This window comes from Petaurus breviceps, unplaced genomic scaffold (assembly GCF_028583685.1).
Source record: "Petaurus breviceps papuanus isolate PSGF00001 unplaced genomic scaffold, PetGlider_PUasm1.0 90897, whole genome shotgun sequence".
In the NCBI taxonomy this organism is placed as follows: Eukaryota; Metazoa; Chordata; class Mammalia; order Diprotodontia; family Petauridae; genus Petaurus; species Petaurus breviceps.
In genome coordinates, this window is record NW_027187374.1 from 775,471 (window position 1) to 789,171 (window position 13,701).

The window sequence follows — 13,701 nt, forward strand, 5'->3', positions numbered from 1 at the left end:
GAGAGAGAGAGAGAGAGAGAGAGAGAGAGAGAGAGAGAGAGAGAGAGCAGAAATACCTGGGCAGCAGGTGTGAATTATGGAAGGCTACACAGAAGAGCTGCCACCTGTGCTAAACCTGGGAAGAAATGAAGAATTCTGAGAGGTAGAAATAAGGAGAGAGTAAATTTCAGTTGCTAGGGACAGATTGTGAAGGCAGGAAGTTGAATATTGAGTTTAGAGTCTTCCTAGCAGCCCAGTTTGCCTGCAATGTGAAGTTCTTAAAAAGGAATAATGTGAAATAAAGTTATAAAGGTAGACTGAAGTCAAAAGGGGAAGGTGGGGGGGACACTGCAATTGCCAGGCTGAGAATTTGGCATTCTATTCTAGAAACAAAAGGAAGTCAATGAAGATTTTTGATCAGGGAAGTGACATGGTCAGGTCAGTGATTTAAATGAAGAAAGAATTGGAGAGGACAGAGCCTGGAGGCAGGAAGAACATTAGAATGCTAATATTCTCTCAGAGAGACTTGATAATGTACTGACCCCATGTTAGTGGCCTTGATAGAAAGGGAACGGATACGAGAGATTTTGTGAAGATAGAATTGTTAAATCTTGGCAACTAAGTGGGTATAGGGGTGATGGTGTGAAAGAGAAGGAAAGGCCAAGGAAGACTTCAAGGTTAGATACCTGAATGGCTGAGAGAATGGTGGTATCCTTAACAGAACTAGAGTTAGATGGATGAGGTAATTTCTTTTTTTTTTTTTGCTTTTGGAGGGCAATTGGGGTTAAGTGACTTGCCCAAGGTCACATGGCTAGTTTTTATGTTAAGTGTCTGAGGTTGCATTTGAACTCAGGTCTTCCTGACTCCAGGGCTGGTGCTCTATTCACAGCACCACCTAGCCATCCCTCGATGAGGTAATTTCTTAAGGTCCCTTCCATCCTATGATTCTATGAGGAATTTATAAACATCAATGAGATCTTATGAGCATGCACTAAAAATGTGCTTCCTTGGGGAAAGATGACTATGATCCATGAAAAAATATTCAAGTTTTCAAATTTTATTTGAAATATTTTCAAATATTCAATATTCAAAAAATATTCCTCTCAGGTGAATTTCATTTTAAAAAAAAACAACAAAAGCTAAAGAGAAAGCAAGACTATGACTTGTAACTAAAACTGATTGATAATAAACCTGCTCAGGCTGGAAAGAATCAAACCAAGAAATTCGAAAGCAGCCACCATTCAGGGCAACCTTAATTCTGCCCAGATTGTCACTCTCAGGTTTTCCTGTGCATTTCTGCTGACTGGAATACCTTCACTATGAGCTCATGTCTTTCCAGAAAAAATCCCACTTAATGCCCTCATTCAGTCAGAGGGATATATATAGGGGAGTTCTGCAGCTCCATGCCATGCAGCCCAGGGAACAACACCACTCTCCCTAAAGTGCTTGCATTGTCTTCTCAACTCTCCACCTTTTTGCCAGCAGACATGGACATAACTATCCAGCACCCCTGGTTCAAACGTGCTCTTGGATCCTTATATCCAAGCCGTCTGTTTGACCAGTTTTTTGGAGAAGGCCTTTTTGAATATGACCTCCTGCCTTTCCTGTCCTCCACCATCAGCCCTTATTACCGGCAGTCACTCTTCCGTACTGTGTTGGAATCTGGCATTTCTGAGGTAAGAATCTGTTTATTCCCCACAGTAGCTACCCTTTTCCTTTGTCAGTTTTCTTATAGATAGTCAGACGTGATGATGACCCAGAGACCTTTTGTAAGAGGAAACTATGGTTTGACTATGTGTCTGCTCCAGCAGCTTACACTCTGTGTAGACTGATGTCCTCAGACTCTGTTATCCGTGTTGCACATAGCAGGTGCATGAGGTTCACTGACCAGCATTATTCCCATCTCCCAGATTCCCCTCTGAATTCTCAGATTCATAGATGTCTCCACTTGGTCAAGCAAAAGCAGAACTGGTGCTTGGCACTTACCATTAACTCATGCTGCACAGTTGCACCTCCAATGGAGAAACAGTGCAGCAGCAGAACTGTACTATAGTCTACTCCATGTCCCTGGGAAGGGGGGAGCTGAAGATAAATCCAAACTGAGCACGACCGTTCTCTTTTCCTCCCATCAGCTCATGACCCATGTGTGGTTTGAAATGCACAAACCACATGCTGGAAACCCCAAGAACAACCCTACCAAGGCAAGTTGTTTGTGTTCAGCTACTTCCCCAATTGTCTGCTCTGGGCTGTGAAAGCCAGGCTGGGGGTGGGCGCTTCCTCTTATCCTGCAAGTCAGCTGATCTAGGGTTTCCTCTCTAGCAAATCCTCAGAAAGGTTAGAATCTCTCCCCTCTTGGGTTAGTAGAATCTCCCAGTGCCTGATCTAAAAAGAAATGCACCAACAGTAACCCTCCAAAAATCTAGGAAACTGATGAAAGGTCTGGTTAAGTAAAAGATGTATAATGATAACTGATATTTATAGAGCATTTGAAAGCTGGCAAGGTGCTGATATGTGCTATATTTCATTTGATCCTCACAAAAATCCTGTGAGGTAAGTACTCCAAAGATTATTAAACTCTTTTTACAAATGAGAAAAATGATACTCAGAGGGGGTGAATGAGTCCATGGTCACTCAGCTAGTCAGTGTCAGAAGTATAATTTGAACTCGGGTCTTCTTGACCCTGATCTCTAAATGGGCAATCCATTATGCCACAATGATTCTGTTAGTATAACTGCTTAATAAGTAATACCCAAATGCTCAAAGGAAAGATGGGTTATGTGAAAACAGGCCACAATAATAATCAGATTCACCCATCACTTGAAAGTTTCTTAAGAGTGTTAAAATGAATCAGGGACACAGTTATTTAACACTTTTGACAAAATGGAGATGGTAGCACTGTCTAGATACGCAAAGTGAACTGCATTTAGGCAAAACAAACAATTAAAAACTTGTTATTGAGAAAACAGAAATTCTTTCTGGCATTTAAAGACTGAGCTTGTCTATGGAGACCAGATTCACCAAATAACAACCCACCTCATTTTGCTTTTAGAGTCTCACTCTACATCCCCTATCTTAAAAATGGAAGGAGCCACAGATCTATTCTAATTTCTTTAGTTTTCTACAGTCCATCTCAGGGAACATGGAAGAGAATTGTTTCCTTGTCCACCAACAGGCTCTGACAGGTGGTTGGTAAATCCGCATGTGACATTTTAATTTCAGGTGAGATCTGACCGAGACAAGTTTGTTATCTTCCTGGATGTAAAACACTTCTCTCCTGAAGACTTGACTGTGAAGGTGTTGGATGACTTCGTGGAAATTCATGGGAAGCACAGTGAAAGACAGGTAAGACAAAAAGTCATTAGCATCCATCGTTAGCAAACCATTTGTGGTTTATCTTATTGCTGTCTTTTTGAAAGAGGAAAAAGAGGAAGTGTTGAGTTAGAGAGAATAGGACAGTGAATGAATTATTTAAATTAAGCCAGTTTCTTCTGAGGGTCATAATGTATGAGGGTCATAATGTATCCTCAAAAACCTCTCAGAAGATAAAACAAAGCAACATAAGTGGTTATCGACAGGGCAGTCTGACAGAACACTAACCTACAAGTGGCAGTATTGGACTTCAAATATGTCTCCACTGTCGATTTTGCTTTGCAAAAACTATCCAACTTTATTTTCTTAGTTGCTCCATCAACCTATTTGACTGACAGGAAAATACTTCAATATATAAGGGACCTGTGATTTGCTCATGTGGGAACTCCTATCTGAAGGCAGATAGCAACCAATTCATAATTTATAGTCTTATAAAGGTGCCTGAGATTCAAGCACATTGTGACATGACTGGGTCATACATGAATATGAATGTCAGAGACAAGATCCATACCCAGGTCTTCAGGTCTCCAACTCTCCTGCTCTATCTGTTCTACCAAAGGTGTCTCTTTTGCCAGGAGAATGATTTAATTAAATGAGTCAAGATTTGTGCTAAGCTCCTTAAAATAGCGATGATTTCATTTTTGTCTTTGCATTCCCAGCGCCTAGACAATTTCCTTGCCTAATAAATAGGTGCTTAAGACGTGTTTTGAGCAGAGTTGCCTTTAAAGTACATGATTGAAAGGTCATGAGCAAATACTGAAAGTCATCGTTAATATTAGTGTCCCAAAGTGTGTCATCTGTATGATTTCACCATGCCATCTATATGATTCAGTCTTAAATTAAGCTTAAAGAGGAATACCAAGGCATTGTTCAGTCACATCTTGGTTCATCACAATCAAATGTTGAACTGTGTTTTGATTCAGAGAAAGCTAAAGCAAGTATGCTATCTAAAGCAGATGCAGGGCATCTGACTTTTCACATGTCAAGATGACTAGCACAAATGAGAAGAACAAATAAAACAGCCTTAGGTTTGGAAGTTTTCCACACATGATATGCAAAATTGAAATACCGTGTAGTATATTAATGTTGATTGAGTTGAATTGAAATGCAACTGAGGGGCAGCAAGGTGGCACAGTGAATAGAGCACCGGCTCTGAAGTCAGGAGGACCTGAGTTCAAATCCGGCCTCCAACCCTTGACACTTAACTAGCTGTGTGACCTTGAGCAAGGCACTTAACCCCAATTGCCTTGCTTTCCCTCCTCCAAAAAAAAAAAAAAAAGAAATACAATTGAATGTTAGCAGAAATCTTAATGTCCTTCTCAAAGTTATAATCTTTCCTAAGATATGAGGAACTTAAGAAAAAAAACCCAGCGTTCCTACCTGCACAATCATACCACCTTAAGTCTTACTTCTACTACCTCTCTGTATTCCTGGGACATTTTAATTTAATTTAATTCCTGGGACCACTTTAATTTCCTCTACTATGAGACATTTCTCCACCTTATCTTATTTAATTGACATCTTCAGCTTATGAAGAAGAGAATGTAGTTGGATCTACAAAATTTGAAACTATGTAAGAGACTTCAAACTAATTTTCCCTTAGGTGGGACTTTTTGTTCCCATGTTACTTTATTGCTATAAGTCCTAACCATATATATGTGTGTGTAATCACATATATATGTATATTGTTGTTGAGCTGTTTCAGTCATGTAGTGACCCCACTTGGGATTTTCTGGGCAAAGATATTGGAGTAGTTTGCCATTTCCTTCTCTAACTCATTATACAGATGAGGAAACTGAGGCAAACAGGGTTAAGTGAACTGTCCAGAGTCATACAAGTACTAAGTGTCTGAGACCAGATTTGAATTCATGATGATGAGTCTTCCTGATTCCAAATCCAGTGCTCTATCCACTGTCCTATCCACCCAACTGCCCCATATGTGTGTATAAAAATGATAAATAATACAGTGGGACTATTTTTAATGAAAAATAATTTTAATTCAAGAATCAAATTGATGTAATTGGAAGAATCAATATCTTGCTCACAGAATGACCATATAAAAAAGGCCTGTAAAGATTCCATTTTTATAAAGTTTTTTATTTTGAAATAGAGATGTGACTGGCAAGCACCTTCAACAGAGTTTTTAAAGAAAGAAACTAAATCTCTTAATATAATCCATGGCCTCCAAACCCTGAACTCTGGGCTTACTTGAACTGGATTCAATATCAGGAGACTTCTGAAGAATTATCTCTCTGATTCATTTTGTTCCCTCTCAAAGATTTCCCTGGGAAATATTGGAACACAGCTTGTTTCTAGATCTCCAGAGTTGTGGGTAAAGCTGTTTTCTAAGGGTTCTCCCAAGCCCTTAACAAAAACGACATTGTCTTAGAAGGTAGTCTTTTACCTCTAAAAAATTTTAGAAAACACATTAAGAAATCACAGCATTCCATAAACAATTAAAATTCTCTCCACATTTCTGTTGACTATGATCTTCCCCAATCTTCTACCCTTATCCCTGGTACTTATAAAGGTCCCCAGGAACACAGCACCATAATCAGTTGTTTGGATCAGTGGCATCAAACTCAAATAGAAATAGATACCCCTAGGTTGCAAATTGACTTATAATACCACAGATTAACATTATCTACATTGTATTGTATTTTTATTTATTTTGTTAAACATTTCCCGATTATATTATGATCTGATTCTGGTGACACTCGGGAATTTTATAGACTTGCGTGTACCCAGGTCTTCAGTTTGACACTTCTCATTTGAATTATGCTTGGAAGGGAAATGTATTTGAGGTTGCTAAATATGCAACAATCCCTTCTGTCCTATACTCTAGTGAGGCCCACTTTCACTCCAGGGCACTCCAACCTAATGCTACTACTTTCAGTACATAGTAGGAAAATTCTCTTAGTTCAGGAAGGCAAACAAATCTGCACTTGGTAAAAAAAGGAAACCCTTTTTCCATTGGCCCTGCATTTTTTCCGATAATTTTTGGTGGTAGTAGAGGGCAAAGTCTAAGTCTTTTGCTCCCCCATTTTGTAGTTCAATCCCTTCATGGTCTCCCAGCTATCAGACCATACACACAATCTTATTTCTACTCAAACAGCTGGTGGTGTCCAACTCTCTCTTCTCTTTAGAATTCCAGATTTCAGAGTTTCCAGGAAATATCCCCTCCATTAACCAAGAGGCTAGAATTCAAGATTTTTTTGCTGCTTCTTCAAAAAGTTGAGGTTCGGGAACTCCCACTTCTAAGCCACAACATTCCTCTCTCCACAACTGTCATCTCTGGGGCTGAGGTTACACTTTTCATATTTAAGAATCCAGGGTCCAGGAACATTCCTGGGCCACATAGTTAAAAGGCTCCACCACTGCCCCCCAAAGACTTCTTTCAAGCTGTATGGAAAAGAGTGTGTATAATTACATTGTACTTCTGCCCCAAGGCTGCCATAACAGCTCCCAACTGAGGAAGACTGTATGTATGTATAGACTCCACTGCCCCCAAGGTTTGTTCTAGCTCTGCTGCTCTCTAGTCTGTCTCATTTGTGAGTGCTTTAGAAATTGTATCTCCTTTGATCCTCGCAGCAACCCTGGGAGGTAGGTGTTATTACTATTTTATAGTCAAGGAAACTGAGGCAGAAGTAAAGTGACTTGCCAGGGTCATGGAGCTAATAACTGTCTGAGGTCAGATTTAAACTCAGCTATTCCTGACTCCAGACCCAGTGTTTCACCCTATGCATCACCCAGTCCAACATAATCAACTTATTTCAATCAATGACACTTAAGAAGTTCTAATATTCAAAGAGGTGTAGTTGTTTCCCAATTCTTTCAATGATAACTTCTTCGCTGGAAGATACAAAGTCCTAAATAAAGGTTTAGTACCTTCATCAAACCTCTGATAATTTTTTCTTTAGGATGTGTGAATTCTCTGCACATTAGAGAATTGTGGTAGTTTTATGCCTACTCCGCATATGCAAAGTACATGTTACATATAGCCAGAAGGATTTCCAAATTCATCATAGACTGAGAATTCTGAGGCATGGAATTCCTATGAGCACAAGAGACAGTGGATAACTCTCTGCCTTTGAGTAATCATTCTTTCCTGCCTTTGCCTTCCACCAGGATGACCATGGTTATATTTCCCGTGAATTCCATCGTCGATACCGCCTGCCTTCCAATGTGGACCAGGCCTCCATTTCCTGCTCCCTGTCTGCTGATGGCATGCTGACCTTCTCTGGCCCCAAGATCCATTCTAACATGGATTCAAGCCACAGTGATCGATCCATCCCTGTATCTCGTGAGGAGAAGCCCACCTTGGCTCCCTCTTCCTAAGTTGAGGCAATGTGAGTCACACAGGCTGCTACCATCTGCAGTCTTTACTCACCAACCAACTGCATAGAAACCAGGGGAAAATGTAGAAAAGTCAGGGTTGTTTTTTTTTCCTCTGCTCTCTCCCCTCCTTTTTTGTTGTTATTTTCATTTTCTTAGATGGGATGAAGGTCTGAGAGAGTCTGAGACATTGGGCCTTGTAAAACCTAAAGAGCTGTGATGTTAGTGATGACCTAAAATCTAAATGTTAAAAACCCAAATCCCATCACCTGGCTGATTTACAGAAATGGCCATCGTCCTATGCTGTTTTTAATAACATCTTCAAGTGACTGAGAGTGTTCTTGGTGTTAACCTCCAATAAACTCAATGGAGAATCAACAACTGAGCTGATCAATGTGAAGATAAATTGGACTCGAGGGAGTGGGGAGTAATATACATTCAATAGAGTACCTCCAGGTAATTCAAAGGTTTCTCACATATGACACAACCTAATATGTGCAGGTCAGCTGGATTTTTAAGACAGGTGTATCCCAATAGTAAGGATGTTAGTTTCTGTTAGCGATGCTTCATATGACAGCAAGGAGTAGGTTTTTCACAGCTTTGGAGATTCTGTGAGAGAGTTACATCATAATATTAAGGCTTCAAATCCCCACTGGGATCTCACAGGGCTGTATGTCTCAGACGATCTTTCTCAAAATCTTAAAATTTCTAACATAGGTTCACCACAATGTAAGAATACCACCGCTGGCCATCAATAAAGTAAATGTGACATGAGCAAACCATGGCTTTGTGTCAATTTCTTTCTTTTCTTGGGGTTTGGAATGGAAAGGATGAATGTGTCAACCTGGTTAGAAAGAAGCTTCAAGCATGAGTATTATTAAAGGTTGAGGTTTGGGGAGAAAGAATTCAAATTTTCCCCCCTCTCTGCCAATGTGATAGTTCTCTGTGTCCTACAACAATCAGACCACATCTCGAGTTTGGGACATGGAATTTTGAGAATGACACTGATGAGTTAGAGTGTATACAAAGAAAAGGGACCAAGATAAGAGGATTCAAGGTTATGCCACATGAGGATGGGAAAAAGGAACTAGGAATGTTTAGCTAGGAGAAGAGGCACATTTAAGGAGGTGTCTGTAGGATTACAGAGGGCCAAAGGGTAGAAGTAAGGCAGTTTAGATGGTACAGAGGATAGACTGCAGGCCCTGAAGTCAGAAAGACCTGAGTTTAAACCTGACTTCAGACACTTACTGGCTGTGTGATCCTGGGTCATCACTTACCTCTGCTTGCCTCAGTTTTCTCACTGTAAAATAGGATAATAATAGCCCCTATCTCTCAGGGTTTTTATGAGGATCGAAAAAAAGATAATATTTTTAAAGCATTTAGCACAAAGCAGGGCACACAATAGATGCTATATAAATACTTATTCCCTTCCCAAATAATGATGAAAGAAATTTTAAAATTCAATATAAAGAAAAACTTAACAATAAGAGACATCCAAAAAAGGGAATATACTGGCTCAGTAATTTAGAGTGGTGGTAACAGTAATAACAATAGTTATAATAATAACAATAGCTAGCATTCATATAGAGCTTTAAGATTTAAGAAGAGCTTTACAAATATGACCTCATTTTCTCCTCACAGAAACCCTGGAAGGTAGGTGTTATTATTATCCCCATTTTACAGATGAGGAAACAGATGAAGGTTAAATGATTTGTCCAAGGTCATACAGCTAAGTGTCTGAGGCCAGATTTTAATCTAGGTCTTTCTGACTCCAGGCTCAGGGCTCTAGCCACCATCTAGTTTGATTTTTTTTTTTTAATTAAAGGGACCATCCCTTGGAGCACTTCTTAAACAGCCATAATCATTGAATGGGTGTTGCCTTAGGCAAAGTGAGAACTTGGAAAGACCTTAACTTAAAAAGACCGAGGTCCCCCCAGCATCCTGGGCCACCTCCAGTTGTCCTGATCAATATCTGGTCACTGGACCCAGATGGCTCTGGAGGAGAAAATGAGGCTGGTGACTTTGCACAGCCCTCCCTCCTTTAAATCCAATTCATTTGCAAGTCATGGTATCATCTCCCTGATGTCATGGTCCTCTTCAAGAATGAAGGACAACAATCACAGCTTTCTCATAAGTGAGAGTATGGAAGCAGTGATGAGATGACTACTGTTGAGAACATCTTAGAGGGAATTCACGTGTCAAGAAAGGGTTGGGCTAGATGACTTTACTTGAATGTCTTACAAATGTAATTCCAAAATGTTCAGAACCCAGTTCTTCCTATTTTTCCCTAGACCACGTCCTTCTAACTTTTCTATTCACAGTGATACTGCGACTACCCTCCCAGTCCCTTTGGCTACTAGAGTCATCTTTCAGCCTTGTTCATGCCCCGTTCAATTAGATGCCAAGTTCTGTTGATTCTTCATTCACAATGTTACTCACACATACCTCTTTCTCCCTCTCTCCATTATTAACCCCCTACTTCCAGGCATCATAAACTATATTTATGATGACAACTTCTTTTTGCTTCCTTTCCAATCAGTTTTACAAATGGCTTCCAGATATAGCTTCCCAAAGCTCAATGTTGATCCAATAACTATTTTAATATTTCAATAAGGCTATGATTTTTATCAATGTGAGTATTCCTTTCATTGACAAAAAATGCAACTCATTTGTGGCTCCTTATCCTGTGAAGTCTTTATCCATGTTTTCTCGCATGTCCTTCATGGGGGATCTATTAAGGGGCTTGGCGGTTTCCTCTAGGTCTCATTAATAAGTATAATTGCTGACATTCATATAGTGTTTTAAGGTCTGCAAATTGCTGGAAGTTCATGATCTCTTTTAAGCCTCAAAACCATCTGATGAGGTAGATGCTATAGGTATTATTATTCCCATTTTATAGATGAAGAAATTGAGGCTCAGAGAAAGATATTAAGTGAATTGCCTATGTCCACACAACTATAAAAGGGTGGATTTAAACCCAGGTCTTCATGACTCTAGGTTAAACCTTCTATTCATAACAATGTGCTACCTCAATGTCACACTTACACTGTCCATCTCTTATCTTTCCTTCCTGTTATACAACTGCTCTACCTCCATTATAAAATATTTCTTGGATTATCTCCTTTTTGTTACTTTTTTGCTTGTAGCTCACTGTTAGAAATACATTGCTATCTATTTACTGAACATTCATTTCTTCATTGCATTTTTGGGACACTCACAATTTTTAGTCTGCAAAGATTACAACCATATGGCTTCAATGGGAGAGACATGAATGTTTATGACAGGAAGCAACTTGGAATAGTTGAAAGCATTGTGCATCTTCCCAAATACAAGGCCCGATCTCCTACTTATTTCATGCCCAGCTAACTTTCCATCTATAATGCTTCTCTAAGACATGCATATCAATGGATATCCCATCCAACTAAATACCATAGTCTAAATATGCTAGTCACATGATTTTTCCTCCAAGGATAGTTGGGCCAATGTCTTTTGAATGCTCTTGTATCTATTTCATTGAGGATTCTGTAATATTCTGTGATTTATAGAATGGGCACAATATCATCCACAAAAAGGAGTGCTTCAAAGGCAGACTTTATTATCAATGGGCAGTTCCCCTTCCTTTAGGATTCTGTATTGTACACATCTTCAATGACAGAGGTAAACCTCTTTGGTGAGCCTACAACTCCTTGTTTTATGCACTGCTTGACAGTAATTATAGGATCATTGAACACAATTATCTCTGTGGTTGTATTTATCAAGAAATCTTATTTAATTTTTACATATACATGAGAGACTCCTTTTTTTGGAGGAGGGTCTTTTGCATGTAATTTTGATCTGTTATGTCAAATATTTCTTTATAATCAATAAACAATATGTGCAGTATTAGCTGTAATTAGCTGTACAATAGCAGTAAGCTATTATAGTCTATGTACCTGTCAGGCAATTCAGTGACTTTAAAGACATAATCTGTTGTAGAAAACAGTATATGAAAGTCTGCCTATTCCTTCCTCATTTTTTCATCAAGTATACCCTTAATCATTCTCATAAAGATTTTAAGTAGGCATGAATGTCTTTTTTGGAATAGTAATATCATCTAAGAATTTTTTCATTCTTTTGATATCTTCACCTCCAAGAGATATCTTGTAAAATGATGCCTAAATTTGTTCAAGAGTAGGTTGACCACTAGATAATATATATATATTTAGCTATTGTAGCCCGTGATACAAACAAAAAAAGCCCAACTATTTTTAAGTGATGCTAAGTCCTCTGTAGCTTTCTTCTGTTATGATGAGCAGTAAGATTCATCTAGTTCTTAGACCTTTTGTTAATTTAATTTTTGGTACCTTAAATGGGATATCTTTGTCCTGGGATTAATGAATTTAATCCATCAGCAACCATTTATGAGGCAAATTCATGCTAGACACCAGGGATATGAACACAAAGAAAATAATTTTTATAAAACCACCTTTACAAACTAATATATGATTACATATGGAATAAATATAAAAAGAATAAATATAAGTTAATGCGAGATAGAAAGGAAGGGCATGACATTGACACGAACTGGGGTTGAAGGAAGTAAGGGATTCTAGGCAGCTGGTGGTACAGTGGATAGAACACCGAGACTGGAGTTAAGAAGGCCTGAATTCAAATCCTGCCTCGGGCCCTTATTAGTTGTGTGACCCTGTTAACCTGTCTGCCTCAGTTTCCTCAGCTGTAAAATGGGGATAGCACCTACCTCCTGGGATTGTTGTAAGGATCAAATGAGATATTTGTAAAGTGTTAGCACAGTTCCTCACACATGGTAGGTACATTATAAATGCTTATACCCTTCCCCAACCTCCTTCCTTTCTTTAAGACAGAGGCGAAGAGAGAGTGCATTCCAGGCTTTGGGGATATCCAATATAAAGTCTCAGAGATGAGAAATATAGTAATATGGGTGAGAAATAGAGAGATCAGATTGACTGGGTTATAGAGTGGGAATCATGTATAATGAGGCTGGAAAGATAGTTTGGGACCAAGTTGTGAAGGGCTTTAAAACTAAACAACAGTTTATATTTTATCCTGATGTCAATTGGGATGCTGGACGTAGTTCTGTGTAAAGGATTTTACTGAGTTGGTGTCAGACTCTTGCAGGGAGACATATGGACAGAGGACTCTCCAGGGAAGAGAGAGCAAAAGATTTTGGAATGACAAATATACATAAAAAGCTGACCCCATCATGTCTCTGGGATTCCTTGAAGTCCTAGATAGTAAAACTGATCTATTTTGCATGAGATTGTTCTTAATTTGAGTTGGGTTCTTATCTTGCTTTCAGGTGGAGAGCTTATTCACTCTTTTACATTATGAAGTATGGTCTAATAATCTGTATAACTTCTCCAATTTCTGTGTGCTTGGATAAATGGTTAACTCCTTATTCACTATTTGTAATGGGGTTGAGTTTTTGTGGGGAGTGGTGTGAGTAACTACCATTTGGTGAGAAGGAGTTAAATTGGCAAGTGTAAGGAAAAGGGCGACACTATTCCTTAAAAGCCACCAGGGATAGTATGTATGCCTTTTGTCCCAAACTGGCCTGTGCTTTCAAATACCTTCTCCTATCACTGCTCATCTCTTGCCAAACCTCAGCCATAGATTATTGGTACCATCTCTCTCTGCTCTCTATTCATGAGCTGCTAAAGTTCCACAATTGTGCTGACTCCATTAGCTATTTAAATGCTACATTATCCTCTCATCTCTGTTAGATGGGTTGATATTTTGCCAGATTGGCTCCTCATTGAACATGGCATTTCTGCTAGATGCTTCAATCTGTGAGATTTCCTGAGCTCTGCTCTTAGATGGGCCACTGCAATCTCTGTCACCTTCAGCATCAAGTGAGCCAGCTGAGAGCTCTTTCAGCTAGGTTACTACTGTGCTTTTCAGAAAGGATAGAGACCCTTAGCCTCGGATGAGTAGAGAAGCCTTCCCAATTATTCTCCCTCAGATTCTTAGCTATGAGGTTTGTCACCTTGAAGAGGTTAC

At 39.2% G+C, this 13,701-nt stretch overlaps 1 protein-coding gene across 1 annotated transcript; it reads left to right on the plus strand.

Annotated features, from left to right (window-relative positions):
* Positions 1-1,365: 1,365 nt before the first annotated feature.
* Positions 1,366-8,462, plus strand: CRYAA (crystallin alpha A). Its single transcript, XM_069074790.1, has 3 exons — positions 1,366-1,655; positions 3,199-3,321; positions 7,477-8,462. Exons 1-3 carry the CDS (start codon positions 1,383-1,385, stop codon positions 7,684-7,686), a joined length of 606 nt encoding a protein of 201 aa, XP_068930891.1. The 5' UTR covers positions 1,366-1,382; the 3' UTR covers positions 7,687-8,462.
* The last annotated feature ends 5,239 nt before the right edge of the window (positions 8,463-13,701 follow it).